The sequence below is a fragment of the Sebastes umbrosus genome, chromosome 6 (genome assembly GCF_015220745.1).
Source record: "Sebastes umbrosus isolate fSebUmb1 chromosome 6, fSebUmb1.pri, whole genome shotgun sequence".
NCBI lineage: Eukaryota > Metazoa > Chordata > Actinopteri > Perciformes > Sebastidae > Sebastes > Sebastes umbrosus.
This window is the reverse complement of record NC_051274.1, coordinates 24,261,047-24,276,834: the sequence shown is the minus strand read 5'-3', so window position 1 is coordinate 24,276,834 and position 15,788 is coordinate 24,261,047. Positions and strand designations below refer to the sequence as shown.

At 42.2% G+C, this 15,788-nt stretch overlaps 1 protein-coding gene across 1 annotated transcript; it reads right to left on the bottom strand.

The window, feature by feature from the left end:
* Nucleotides 1-4,695: 4,695 nt before the first annotated feature.
* Nucleotides 4,696-11,457, bottom strand: adora1b (adenosine A1 receptor b). Its single transcript, XM_037773910.1, has 2 exons — nucleotides 10,144-11,457; nucleotides 4,696-7,673 (listed from the first exon to the last, which is right to left on the bottom strand). The coding sequence occupies exons 1-2, from the start codon at nucleotides 10,482-10,484 to the stop codon at nucleotides 6,851-6,853; spliced, it is 1,164 nt and encodes a 387-aa protein (XP_037629838.1). The 5' UTR covers nucleotides 10,485-11,457; the 3' UTR covers nucleotides 4,696-6,850.
* Nucleotides 11,458-15,788: the final 4,331 nt, after the last annotated feature.

Below are 15,788 nucleotides of genomic sequence, written 5' to 3'. Positions count from 1 at the left end.
GTTTGAATCCGACTGTCTAGAATATTTTGGCCATTCTGCATAATGAGTACTTTCACTTTTGGTACTTCAAGTATATTTTGATGTTAATACTTTTACTTAAGTACGATTTTGAATGCAGGACTTTAACCTTTACTTGCAAAAGTGTAATGTAGTATTTCTAATTTAAGATCTGTAACATCAGAATACTTCTTCCATCACTGCCTGTAGGTACATTAGACTGAAGTTCATGAAAGAAACATCATGTTGGCACAATGACAGTGTGTGGGTGATCGTATGTGGATTTGGGATCATACCTTTAGGATCTCTGTGAGATAATCAAACAACTTCAAACAACTGTGTTATGTTCACCAATCTAGAACGATAGAAGAAAAATGCTGGTTTATGATAAAAATAGATGATAAACTATCTTGCAAACTCTACTGTGCATTCTGTTTAACTGCAGCAACGACACATTGTTGGTTTCACACAGGATATAAACTCCAGTTTATCCCATTCATCATCCCCGACTTCCCCCAGTTATGGAGTTTCACATATCACATATCTGTATTACAGCACCTTTGGTGATCTACCATGTGAATAGACGATAAAACCTACTAGTGGGTGTAGTAGTAGCCACATCTATGGGGCTTATAGTGACTCATAACACCTGACAACAATCTAATTGGCTGGTTTTTACTTTACAGAATTGTATGGTCCAACTTCTCAACTTCAATCTAAGCATGTTTTTCTTAACGCTGAAGAACAATGGTTATAATGTGGTGCTTAAATCTGCACATTATTCAGTTATTGAGGAAAATGATTGAAATGTATCATCTTGTGGCTTCACGTTGCTTCTGAGCACCATGTGGCTGAATTGTGTATTTAATCCAATGTGCAAATGCATGCAGCGGGGGGGTTTTGTTTTGGCTCTTTTATCCCTATTATGTCTTCAGGATATTAATCAACCAAGCGGGTCTTTGAAGATGCCATCAGAAGATTTGAAATAAAAGTCTAAGGACACTGAAAGGGCCATCAGGACCTGTGGGAAAAGCTTAATGAAGGAACCAGATGTGACTTTGGTACTCTCCACCAGAGAGCCAGATCAACACTGAGTACTCCTGCTGCTCTGTTGTAAGCAAACATACCAGTTTACCAGCAGGTGGCAGTCTGTCATAAGGAGGACCGTCACTGATGCCAAACAAGAGTTAAAAATAGAGCTCTGGTGTGGAGAAATGCAGCATCAAGCTTTAACAGCCAGTACTGTATAAAGGAAAACCTCTCTTTTACCGAGGCAAGTGAATTACTAAACAAAGCGTGAAACCATCTCTGCTCCATAAAAACTTATTTTTCAAATGAAATCTTGAACCATTTATTCTCTTTAGTCAGGGTTCACACTGGAGCCAATCTCCCCGTACACATTTTACAACCTTTCTTCAAGGCTTTTTATCAAAAATACGTCCTGAGGCAGAGATTTGATAAAAAAAAAAGGGAGATAAAATATTGATGTTGTTCTAATTTTGTAAGCCTGTTTGGTGAATAATTCATTGTTCTGGGAAATGAGTTTGTTTTATTTGCAGGCACCCTAATGCTGTTTTATTGAAGGGTTTTCTCACATGCGGTTTCTGAGAGGTTCACTGAGTGGGATGAATCCGTTTGTGAAGGAACACAATTGATATTTTTTTCTGTTACAGCACCTTTAGGTTAAATCCACAGCTAAAGAAGATGGCAGTTAATCTGCTCGTTGTAATTGCTTTGCTGTATCGCAGCTGTTTATCTAACACACATTTCATACCATCACAACTTAACAGACCGTGCCCAGTTGTTACTGCATGCAAATTTTCCATCTGCTGCCATTGTGCATGCACTATTTATTATTTTTGCACATCAGTTTGGACGCAGCCTCGCATTAGCTGCGATGCCAACTATGAATTGATGTTCCACACATTGCTGAATCATAACGCAGATGAGTCTGACACAGATGCTCCCTCAGCAAAGGCAGAATTGGTGGCCTTGTTTTTACGACTGATTGCGTTCTGGTGAAATCACATGAGCAGAAGAGTGCCAACAATCGACTGTATGTGTTGCTGGATATTTTATCTGTACTGTATAACACCCTCATACTGCAGTGCTTCCTTTCTGTTATCCTTCCTTCATCCTTCAAAGCTCTGTGTGGAGCTGTTACAGCTGTTCCCTATAGGACAGATGTTGTGATGGTATACTGTATAAAGTGTTATGACAAGGAGCCTTGTTTCCTGTTGTGCAGTGGCACCGAGGGGCACAACGCGCTTGCTTATTCATGACGCCTGATCAGAGCCCAGGTAGATCAAACTGCTCCTCCATTTTTAATGGAAGAAGACCTTTTCTGCATGGGACATAAAAATCATCATGCGATGCATTTTTTCCCTCAGCCTGCCCTGGTGGAAGTACAGGGCGTCTTTGGGGGATTGGAAGGGTCAGTGTCGGTTAGATCTCCAGCTAAGAGCTAAATATTGACCTGAAAAATGGTTGAAACAAACCATTCTGAAGTAATATTGATACAAAAAGGTGCATTTCACCAGAGGGGACAAGTGCAGGTACAGAAGTGTTTCTCTCTTGTTATTACAACACTCTGTTTGCTTTTGATTCCCAAACACATCAATTCACCTTTCTTGGGAATTTCCCTTGCAAATGTGCACCAAGCCATTTACTGACTCGAAATGTAATAGCAAATGTGTCACAACATCGAATACAATGTTGATACACCCTGACCCTGGTTTTACTGCAGAATGAGAATGGGAAGGAGAGGCCACTCTGCGGTTAGCAAGGAGACATTAACCCCAAGGACACTAGGTTGCTGCAGGGAAAGGTCACCTCTGCTGCTCCATTGGAAACACAAAGCTCCAGTATTTCCTTTCCTCTTATTTGTAGTTCTTATCTGAAGTCTCCTTCGACTTGATATTCAATCCTTCCCTGAAACTCAGCATCTTTGCTCAGGAAACCAAGCCAACATGATAAGAATAGCCTCCGAGACTAAATTATAAGTGCTACACCGTATGTAAAACATGCCTAATATTGAATCAGGCTATTGATTTATAAGCTTTCTGTTCAGCATAACAATATCACATGAAAGTGTGCACACGTCTTGTTAATTTTATGGATTCTGGACAACTTCTATCTGAAAGAGGAGACTGAAGTGAATCTGCTGCAGACACAGCAGAGTGAGCAGTCCTCACTAGGATTACATGGTTTTTTCAGGAACTTTAGACGGCACCAAATATCAAAGGAACTCATTCACTGAGAGGAAAAATGAGTTGTCAGAGCGGCGACAACTCTCCACTGTTATCTAAGAGCCACTCGCTGCATTATTGCGTCGGTAATGAGAATTCTGACAGCGCCGCCAAGCAAGATACCAATAGAAAGTTGAGATATCCGCGGTTGAAAGTGCTGTTTGCAGTGGAATAATTACAACTGAGGAAGTGGTGACTCGTCGAGAGGAGTGAATAAGTAGAAAATAACATATTTATCATTCTTTAAGAAAACAACTAAATACATCCCCTGTGGGTGGCTGTACTTGAGTGTATTCTCAGTTAGGAAGTGCTGACTTTATGTGAGGAAGGAACAGATTGATAACGGCAGTTGGCGCCAACCTTTAAACCTGAAACAATGTTTTGTTTTTGTTTTTTTGGGGGGGGGAATTTCTGGGAAACGCAACAAACTGAGATATTATCTCCTTTAAGTTAATATGCCAAAATTGTTAGCAAACAGCTGCTTATTTAAACAACCAGCAGTTAGATTAGCATTAGCATTCATTTGGAGTCGTGCTAATGGCCATCTGATGAATATTAGTCCAATATTCGCTCACTCTTTACCAACCGCAACAGCGACGCTGTATGGTTTTCCCCTTGTGAGTCTGTGTGTGTGGAGACACCTACTGTAGCGGGAACTAAAACTAGAGGCGGTTTTGACTACTTTGTCAGGTGTTTATATTCTGTGGACAGATTTTGTCACTGCGATGGCGTCGTAATCGTGCAAGATGCAGCCATGAAACATCACGGGTGAGTAGTTCAGATCAAAATTAAGGTTAAAAGATGCGTGTGGTCCTTAGTAGGGGAGGGGGGGGGCAGGAACTAGGGAGGGCCACTTAACGCCCCTTGCCCGATTTGGCGTTGCAACTGGTGGGATCCAATCGCAAGATGGTCTCACTAGTTTAGATTAGTGGACAACTCCAAATAGCGGCCTGCTTCTGATGGAAACAAAGATGAGAGCAGTGAGACAAACAAACACTACATTTGCGGGCCAGAAAACCAAAGATGTATTTGTCTACTGCACCAAAGTCGCAGGGATGTGGTGGATGGTGAGCGTTCAAAGCTCTGACTTTCGACACCAAAGTCTGTGGTTTGGTTTAGGCGAGAAAAGCATGGTTAAGGTTCGAGGAAGACTGTGGTTTCAGTTCAATGCTGCAAATCACTTTGTGTCTCATGTCTCAAGTAGCTGCTGGCTTTTTCTGTATTAAACAAAGACCTTGATCTTTCCTTTACCTTATCCAAAGTGTTGTCTAAACATAACCATTAATAATGCAGTAGTCACTAGGAGCAGATGTTGTTTTGCCGTATTGATATTTTGGCGAAAAAAACAATTACATAGATTGTCAGTGAATATTTTTCTGGTACGTTCAGTATCAACACTTTTGCAACTTGATATTTCCTCATTATGTTAATAGAAAACGGAATCTGGGCGTTTACTTCAAAACATATTTACTGTTGCAAATTTTTAGTATAGTCACATTTGCACCAGAGGTCATTCATGAAGCTATGAAATAACATAATAATATCACAAATATGCATGTTTCACTATTCTATTGGAATCCATACTGTAAACATGGGTTGGAAATATCATTAAGCACATTATATTACACATTTATTCATTGTTCTTTTTTCCTCAAGTGTGTGTTATGTACAGTCCACCTGGCCAATACACTTCAAACCAAGTTACAGGTGGTGTGGATTGCATTACGGTTTGTATTTTCTTGGCTATCCGAGCATCAAAATGTTCACTGCCTGCTAGAGCCCCGGAGATGTTTGTCAAGACTGCAATAGAAAATGTTTTAACTTATATAAGAGATTGTCACCCACTTAGGAGAACATCAGTGAAATGTGTCCTGGCCAGAGCTCTGAGTCTTTACAAGAGACAAAACAGAATTACTTTACATTCTCATACAGTGTTTTTATGTCACTTACTAATCTACAGATGCACCAGTAAATGTTGAGCTTACAGTGTAGTTAAGATACTCACAATCTTCAGGTTCCAGTCCAGTCCATACTAAATACATTACTGAATAAGGCCATGGAAGCCACTGTTCCTAGTGGTACGTTGTTATCATCAGTCCATGTAGCGAGAAAAAAAAAAGGGAAACCCAGCTAACACCCCCAGCTGGCAGGGAGGCTGGATAAACATGAGCTTTAAGTGCATCTTGTCTTTCTCCCCCATGAGTAGCTGTCGTCCTGCAGCCGCGAATCTCCTGCACGCATGCAGCTTCTAAAAGGTTAAAACCTCCTTTTCCCTCCAGCTGCTTGTTCCTTATCCCCGTCCATCTCCACAGTAATGGATCAGAGTTGCTGGATCCACAGAGGGACTCAGCTCTAGTGGAGAAGAGTTAACGGATTACAAAACCCTTCAATCAGCAAACACACCTCAACGCTGCTAAAAATCTCTCCCATAGTGCCACTTGCTCTACCAATGTTGTGCGATTTAAGACCCTGAAGAAGAGATGAGCGTTCAAAGCTGTGCTTGCTGTAATATTTACATTATTACATTCATATTCTTCAGCCACTGTTAAAACATACACACAGTACTACAGTAGTAAAATTAACCTGCTCTATTCAACGTATAAACTTTCATTCTACGGCAAGTTATGACATATGATAATCTGATACCACAATAACTTATATTGCACATTTTGTAATGTTCACAACAACTGTTTGTTTGACCATAATGAACAACAGTTAAAGCTTAATGTCTTCAGTCTGGTACTAAGATAGAGAGTCACTGTCAAAAAGTCTTTCATTATTGCAAATTAATAGACACTAGGGCTGGGTATCGTTTTAAAAAAATACAATAGCAGTACCAATACCAGTACCCTTAAGGTGATACAGATAACAAGAGTACTTCATTCGAAACCCGTCTGTGTGAATGGAAGATATATGTGTTTGTCCCACTGGCTAGCTAATCGCCACCGCTCTGCAGCGCGGTTACCGTTGATAGCGTCGCCCCGACCCACGGTGGTGGGATGGCATTGTCGTGAAAATGTAACTCCCACCCTCCAGTTCCCCCTCAGGTTTACAGTGTTAGCTCTGTCAGCCATTGTTAGCACTTTTCACGCTGTTAGCCCCGTTAGCTGCAAGCCACCGGCTCAGATATCTCCATGTTGGGAGCCGTGTGGAGGCAATCCCGGCTGCATGGGTTGACGGTAGTGGGCCAATCACACGTCGCATGAAATCGAAGAAAGCTTGCATTGATTGGCTGCGATCAAATAGTCATTTTTTTCTCGATCTGGGTATAAAAAGGATTAAAAGCAGGTATGATTTTGACTGGAGAAGTTGGTACTGCGTTATTTCAGTCGATACCTAAAAAGGTAACAAGTATCGATACCCAGCCCTAACAGATACCCTTTTATTCTGTTTTTTTTTGCTCTGTCCAACCTTTCAGTGAGTCCACTCCTCCTGAGTAAAGGTACTGTATATGATCTTCCAATATTTTGGATTTATGATCCGAGTCACCTCACAGCATCGTAGCGCTTCGTGCTCCTCGTTAGACTACATTCAAATGAGGAGAGTACCAATGCTCGAGCACTGATCATTACTTTTTCAGCCAGCCATCAGCTCCGTTCCTCGGCTTAGACTGTGTTCTGCTCCAGTAAGGGCGGATGTTCTTTAGGTTGCTGGGGCGGTTCGGTCCTCTGATCCTGCTGCTCCTGCTGCTCAGGTGGAGGCGGCTGCTGTTCTGGTGTTGGTGATGGTGGGTCTGATTTTAGGATTTCCTTCTGAGGGGGCTGTGGTGGTGGCGTCGCCTGCTGTGGCTCAGGATTGGGCATCTCTTTCCTGTCGCTGGGCTGAATCTCCAGAGCTGGTGTGTCTTTGCAGCAGAAGTATTGCTGCCAGATTTTCCTGAAGGCCGAGCGGAACTTCTTAATGCGGAAAGCGTAGATAATTGGGTTGACGGCAGAGTTGCCGTGGGTGAGCAGGATGGCGATGTAGAGGAGGACTATGGGCTTATCGCACTCTGGGCAGAAGAGTGTGATGCAGTTGATGATGTGGAGGGGGAGCCAGCTGACCGCGAAGAGAAAAAGAACCAGCGCCAGCGATTTAGCCAGATTCAGCTCCTTGTCATAGTACTTGTTGGGGTCCGCGTGACTGGTGGTGAACTTCTTATTGTTAAGCTGCTTATGGATCACGTAGAAGATCTCCGCGTAGATGACCAGCATGACCAGCAGCGGCGGCAGCACCCAGCCGAAGAAGTTGAAATAGACCATGTAGTCCATGCTGATGACGTTTTCAAATTGGCAGGTGATGATGAGGTCAGAGTCGATGGAGCCGTTCTGCTGGAGGCGCTTCAGGTTGTTCCAGCCTAGCATGGGGGTGAGCCCCACGATGAAGGCCACCGTCCAACATATCACCACCGCCACCCCCGCTCGCCGAGGGGTCACCACCCGCTTGTACCTGTAAACAACACAGTATCGTGTCAGCGCTTTCTCTCACAGCGCTGGAGCAGGACATGCATGCTTTCTTATTCACTTCATTTTTCATTTTGTCAGCGCCCTTGGGCTGACAAAAAGGTGTGATTCACAAGAAAGAGTTACTCAAACCATAAGCCCCTGGACACACGTTACACACATTTCCTTGGAGAACATATTAACTTGAACCGGACAATGTCTGCAAACCCTTATCAGCAAACCTTGCCCTTTGCAGCACTGCTGCTTCCTGCTTCTTTTGTTCAGGGCAAAACTGAAGTAGTTCTCACAATAGGCTCAATATTATCTATTAATTTATTACAATGGTGCAAGCTGCAGGACTTGGCATCCTACAACAGGCTTTAACACGTTTGGCCTTTTCATTGTTTTTAGTGTTTTATGGATAAGAAGCAGGAGGTATACAAGAAGGAGCAGAGGCTGTAAAGTCTTATCCCTGCTGTCCTATGAACAAGAAACGACACAGAGAGACTCAGACTTGCCTGGAGGCAGGGAAACAGTTATCTGATCCGGCTCATGTTAGAAAGTGTGTAGAGCAGCGATCGCTCCCTTTCGGATTACTAATGGTTGATATTTACGACGTCTGTTCTAGTAATTGCAAGGGAGAAATTAGCATTACAATAACCTGACCTTTGCTGAAGTGGAGCCTGAAGCCAAACAAAATCCTGCAATTGAGCTCGTTGCCATGTCTCGGATTAGTATCGATCAGGGATGCATGTGCTAAATCGGGTTTGTGTGTCTGAAGCATGGCAAGGAGGAGATCATTATTCACACGCTGAGCCTGGGAGCCGGTCTGCTCAGAAGTGATCAGATAATAATCTAACAGCAGGAAGTGTGGGGGGGCAAAAAGAGAAAATACTCCCTCGTAATAGAAGTTGTGGGAAGGGAGTGGTGGCAGCGGCTCCCTCGTGAGAGGTTTTCTGATTAAAATAACACAAGGATTATATATATATCGGATGTAAAAGTTGTCGCAGACACCATTAATATATATATATATATATATAAGCTTGGATGGTTTTATGAGACTAAGTAGTAAAAAGCTAAAATTCCTGATAAACTGCTATCGTAACCCTGGAAGACTTAGACAGGAAATTAAAATTCAAGGCTATCACAGACAATAACTTCCCCCTCTTCTACTATAAGCTTATCTTTTGAGCCTTTCAGCGCCACCGCTCAGTCTTTTCTTTGCAAGATTAAAATAAAACATGGTGGCATCAATTACAAAGAGGGATATTGGACATGTTGACCTTTTGGTGCCCTCCAGAAACACTTTTCCTGAATCCACCCTCCACCTCTAAATGTGCTGTCACTGTCCTACATATCTATTAACATCTGGAAGGACAGAGGGACTAATTAAAGCTGTTGGTTGATCAGATAAGCTCTGGTTAGCTGTCATGTCTACTGAGTCATATCTATATATGCAAATACAGGGACTGGCAGGATGGAGGAATTAATGAGCTGCTGCTGCTGCTGCTGCTCCTGTGTGTGTGTGAGAGGAACTAAACCATCAACACCATCGTTATCACACTGTAAACAATTGCTGTTAATTTACAGCAGGATTTCAACAGTATTAACCTGTTATTGCTAAAAACAGTGCTTTACTGTTAATACAAAAGAAAACCTGTTAAATTATGCTCATAGGCCATTTTTAACTGAACTATAATGCATTCTTAAAAAACAGCATTTTACTGCTGATCAGCTGTCTAAAGTATCATCAGTAACAGTTTCATGCAGTATTTTTTTAATTCTGGGACCTGATCTGCACATGTGAGGCTTGTACATTGTACATGATTGTAAAATCAGTGAATTAGCTTTATTGTTCTTCTCTCACATGTTGTTCTGGTTTGCATTCTGTGCTTGTAGCCAGCTATAGACACACATTTTGGTAAAAGTGTGAACAAGTCTATTATAGCCTTTTTCCTTACAAGTGCCTTTAATTGTATTTAGTGTGACTCTTCCTATGTCTGTAACCGGCTAAGTCTATTAATCTAGGCAAAATATTATGTTTATTAAAATGTATGTAAAAAATACAACCTAAATAGTGCATTATCAGTAAGATAATGTAAAAGAAAGGTGAAAAACAGCTATATAATGTATCTTTAAACAGTGAATTAACAGTAAAATACTGTGAAATTAATAAAAAAACAACTGTATTTTTCATTAACAGTACAAAGCTGTAAATTTCAGCAACAGTATAATAATGTTAATTTTACAGTAACATAAAGGCAACCCTGCTGCCAGTTCTTTACTGTTATTTTACTGGGAAATTCTTGCAGGATGGAGGCATCCTGTGAAGTGAAACAAGAATGAATGAGCTGCTGCTGCTGCATGTGTGTGTATGAGAGGAAATAACCCATCAACACCATCAGTATCACCATGTGCTGACATCTTATTCCCACGTGGCCCACAGACAGTGAGAATAACCCTGAAACCTTCATTACCTGGTTGGGATCTTGACCCTAAGGTAGCGGTCAATCGCGATGGCCAGCAGAGCCAGGATTGAACTTTGCGTCAGCACCAGCACGGTGCACGCCACCAGCAGGCAGCTGTAGAAGTGAGTTTGGAGTCCGATGCTGATGGTGATGGCTAAAGGGATGACGAGGGCTCCCACTGCAATATCCGCCAGAGCCAGGGAGACGATGAAACAAAACGTGTTGTCTCGTAAAGACTTGTTAATCTTCACCGCCCAGACCACCATCACGTTACCGATCACAGAGGCGAGAGCGATCACCACCTCCATCAGGATGTAGAGAGACTGCGTGGAGAGAAGTGATCCGGGCATCCTTGCTGATGATGATATTTGTCCTTTGATAAGAAGCAGTGTAGCAGAAGCCCCAAACAGAGCCGTCCTTGATTGCTTTTACAGGATTTCCCAAAGGAGCTGTGCGTCCATCACATTCTCCACGGTGGTTACCAAGTTGCAAGATACAATAAATCCAGTTATTTAGATTTTTGTCCTTTGATAAGCTTGATTTTCAGTGATGCAGAAGCTCCAAACAGAGCAGTCCTTGATTGCTTTTACAGGATTTCCCAAATGAGCTGTGCATCCATCACATTCTCCATGGTTACTAAGTTGCAAGATATAATAAATCCAGTTATTATGATGGGAAGAAGCGCGTTAACCAGCAGCATATGTGAGCATGAGGGTTTTTCTTTTGGAGCATGCAGGTGTAGTGGTCCGATGGCTGCATGTGCGTCGCTCCTCTTGGCTGGATACACCTGCTCCTCCTGGTCCTGATGAGAGCAGCATCCTTCTTCTTCAAGTGCGCTCAGACTCATCCAAGAGGGAGCTCCATCTTCATCTTCATCGTTCCACGCTTCTTTAATTTAACAAAGCAGGTTTTAACAAGGCAAATACAAAAAAAAGCTGATGTGTTGTTGGATGAAAGCGCGCACAGTTTGCAGCTCCTGTGCGCCAGGCGGTGTGCTCCTCTTCCTCTCCTTCCTCTCTCCTCTCTCCTCACTGTGCTTTCAGTCAGTCAGAGCAACAACAGCAGACGCAGTTGCCGAATATAGCTGCGTAATTTTCTCGCCTTCTTTTTTTTTTCTTGTTCCATTCAGATGTGTTGTCCTTGTTTCTGTGAGATCTATAATCTTGATTTCACTCCTTTGTGTCCCCATGCAGAGATCAATACACTGCAGCCTTCAGTGGGACCGTCCCGAGGGAGGTGTGAAGCTGCAGAGGTGATTTCAACTCACTCTCAGTTTCTTTATTACGCCTTCCCCCCCTACGCCATTTCAAATGCTAATGGACCTTGCTCGATAGCCTATTGTTATAATAAAGAGGCGAGGCAGTGAACTGCCACAGCGGACACACACTTACACAGATAAAGCTATTGGAAACGGCAGGAGATCGTACACTGTAAACAACTGCTGTTAATTTACAGCAGGATTTCAACAGTATTAACCTGTTATTGCTAAAAACAGTGCTTTACTGTTAATACAAAAGAAAACCTGTTAAACTTTTTAACTGAACTATAATGCATTCTTAAAAAACAGCACTTTACTGCTGATCAACTGTCTAAAGTATCATCAGTAACAGTTTCATGCAGTATTTTTTTAATTCTGGGACCTGATCTGCACATGTGAGGCTTGTACATTGTACATGATTGGATGAAATCAGTGAATTAGCTTTATTGTTCTTCACTCACATGTTGTTCTGGTTTGCATTCTGTGCTTGTAGCCAGCTAGAGACACACATTTTGGGGAAAAGTGTCAACAAGTCTATTATAGCCTTTTTCCTAACAAGTGCCTTTAATTGTATTTAGTGTGACTATTCCTATGTCTGTAACCTGCTAAGTCTATTCATCTAGGCAAAAAAATAATGTTTATTAAAATGTATGTAAAAAATACAACCTAAATAGTGCATTATCAGTAAGATGATGTAAAAGAAAGGAGAAAAACAGCCATTTAAGGATTCTTTAATCAGTAAATTAACTGTAAAATACTGTGAAATTAATAAAAAAAAACTGTATTTATTTATTTATATATTTTTCATTAACAGTACAAAGCTGTAAATTTCAGCGAAAGTATAATAATGTTAATTTTACAGTAACATAAAGGCAACCCTGCTGCCAGTTCTTTACTGTTATTAACAGTGTATATATATAAGTGAAAAGCACTGAGTAATCAGTGGCACAATTATGGAAGCACACAGTATGAGTCCCACTGTTTTCCTCATTTGCAAACATACACTTCATTTACTTCAAAACACCTCAGAGAAACATAAATCTGAACTACAAATAGATATTCAGGTCATTCTAAATATATTCATGTGCTTCAGACTTCAAAGAGCTCTGCTGTGAGCCGGAGGCCCAGCCCTATCCTCCAAACTAATGAGAAAAATCTATAACAACAACACTGGAAACCTTATGACTGATTTAGATCTATCGATCAGCCTTAAAATGGATATTTCCTGCGTCTGACTGACCATTCGGGGCTGGAGCAGTGACACAATAACCCGTCCTGTCGCTTTCAGAGAGAAACACACAATGATGAGCAGTCAAGCATATAGCGAACATACAGGAGGGAAGTACAGCACTGACATCTTGTGCTCCCTCGCTGTGGGTCAAAGGTTAAACATCAGGCAGCTGCGTGAGCTCTCCGACCGTGGCAGGAGCTCTATTTTCACATCTCAGCAAGAATGACTGTGTAGCTTACTCACTTATGTAGCCTAATATGGAAGAAGGCAGGATGGAAGTCCTGGATTTCAGCTGGCATGATTCAGAGTGAAACAAAAACAACTAGAATTACCGTCTCTGCCAGCCAGTCAAGTTGCAATTTACATCCATGTCTGTCCAAATGGTCATCACTTCATCATTTTACCCTGTTAAACATTTCGGTGAAATTGTCATAATGAGCATATACATTGTTGAGTTATGGCCAAAGACGTGTTTTATGAGGTCACAGTGACCAAATTTGAAGAAATTCACTCTCAAGGCGTTCCCAAGATATTACAAGAATGGGACGGACGTGAGGTCACAGTGACCTTTGACCACCAAAATCTAATCAGTTCATTCTTGAGTCCAAGTGGACGTTTGTGCCAAATTTGAAGAAATTCCGTCCAGGTGTTCCTGAGATATCACGTTCACGAGACTGGTCTGGCCATGGCTGATGCTGGTGCGGAGGCTTAAAAATGTAATACTGTGGTCAACGTTCAAACCGGGAGAGTGTGCGATGGCAACAGGAGCGCTGCTGAAGACAGTTTCCATCTGTGACCGGCGTCACGGTCGGAGACATCAGCGTGAGGTCAGCCAGTATACACTGAGGAAGGAAGCAGCCATATGGTCCGCTTTGGCATCAGACACACTGGTGACATTTTAGTGATTACCACCACGCTTATGCTCATGAGAAATCAATCTTTATAGAGCAAATCGTGCACACTGACACACGTGGGCCGATATGACTGACAGGGCAGCAGTTTCTCCCACTTTTTCAGTCAGGACTGTTATCAGGCCATTAAATAGGTGTTATCGGTCACTATAAGCACCATAGATGTGGGTCAACAGGGGCCTACTACACCCAATATAAGGTTTTATCATCTATTGACATGTTAGATCACAGAAAGTATAAAAGACAACAATGACAGTGATCTATTGAGGCTGTAGTAATTACAGTATGACAGGAGCAGAAGTGGAAGTCAGACGCTGTAGTGTAGACAGAATGAAACCATAAGAAGTGGACGCAGTCAGCGTGACGTCACACATTGGTTTGTGGACTGCCGTTTTGTAGCTTTGAGTTCTGCATTTCTGCCCTCGCCATCTTGGCTTTTTGCAAACAGAAGTGACACAAGAGGGTGGAGCTAAGTACAACTGAATGCTGAATGAGACATTTTCAAGCGACCAAAAAGGTTATAATTAACTTTCATGAACCGAAAACACACTGTGAAAGGGTTAAAGTTGTAAGATGAAAACACGGACAACTCTAAGGCCAGACAACGCCGTGGTAGCGTCAGTCACAAAGTAGAAACTAGAATGGCACACGGAGAGCGCATACCTCCGCCAAGGTGCCTGACTTTAAAAACAGGTGTGTTTCCGTGTAACGTATCGGCGGATGCCTCTCTCATTCAGCAGCCTTGTTATGTCTGTATAGCGTTACACTACGTTGTCTCTCATCCTGTCATCTAACGCTTTTTTCTTTCTCACCGCGGACGGCCAGCAGCTCCCACCCATGTCCACTAACCTCCACTAACATGGAGGGGGCAGGATTTATGACCTATACTGCAGTCAGCCACTAGGGGGCAATTGAGATGTTTTGGCTTCACTTTTTGAGGAGCTGTTAAGTCGTCCATCTTTATATACAGTCTATGATCCATCTAAACAATACATCCATCCATCAATCCAGCCATCCTTTCAATCCATCCACTCTTTCAAACAAGCCATCCATCCATCCATATATCCAGACATGCTGTCCATCTTTATATACAGTCTATACTACAGTAATGACCCACATCTATGGTGCTTATAGCGACCAATAATGCCTATTTAATGGCCTAATAACAGCTCAATCGTGTGACAAATTCCCCTGTTATAGTCAAGCCTTAACTGAGAGTTGTTCAAAAATGTAAGTTTAAATATGCTTTAGCAATATGTGCAGTGTTACGTCATGCCAAAAAAGCCATTTGAATTCAGTTGAATAGCAAAGGGATGCAGAAAGTGGCATACATCATTTCAGGCTGTTTTTCTCATTGTGTTGATCCTTTTAGCAGCTTAGAGACTCAGAGCAAGGAACACATTCATGCTCAACACGGCCAACACCGACCTCATAAGGCTGTTAGAGCTTGTTCACACCAGTCAGTGTTTTCACTGAGGACATGACTGCGACCCGACGACGTGTGAAGTCTGAAACGTTCCCTGTATCTCACACAGACTCCCTAAAATAGCAAGACTTTTCCTCAAGGCCTTTCAGGGATGAATTTGAATGAACACCCCTGAAGTACTTCTAACAATTCTGCCACGTCCGCAGAGTCAGGAAATGAGGAAATGCTTCAGTAAATGTTTGTCAGATTTTGCCACTTGAGGATGTGTGACCAGTGAAGTGCAGCTTCAGTTTTATAAGATTCTACAGTTCGGTGCTCTTTTCCTGAATCAAAGATATCTCAGCGGTTACAAATGTCTACAGTTCAAACGTGGCCTTCACTCGGCTCCAGAGTTTTTTGACTGCTGAAAGGGAAGCTGTTCAGTCGTGAGCTCGACTGCTTTTGACAAAAACCTCTTCATTAAACGCAGATAGATGACAGAAAGGCCCACTAATGGGCACAGGCACAGTGTGACGCCCTCAAAAGCTTGTAAAGCGCATCAACCTTTTTGTTCTGACACAGCATAATTTATATGAACACTTCAACTGCCTGGATGAAGAATCAAGCACTGAGCCACGTCCAGATTAAAATGAGAAAAGATCACATAGCATTTCCTCCCAAGTGTCTTTTCTGCTGAACTGGGTTCAAAAACAATATTGCTCACTCATTTAAAAGAAAAAAAAAGAAGCCCCTGCGATGAACTGCAGTGGTGTTCCCAGCGGGCCGCTGACCCAGACGGCAACAACATTATTAAAACTGACAAAAAGACTTGGGACCTCGGCCTATTAG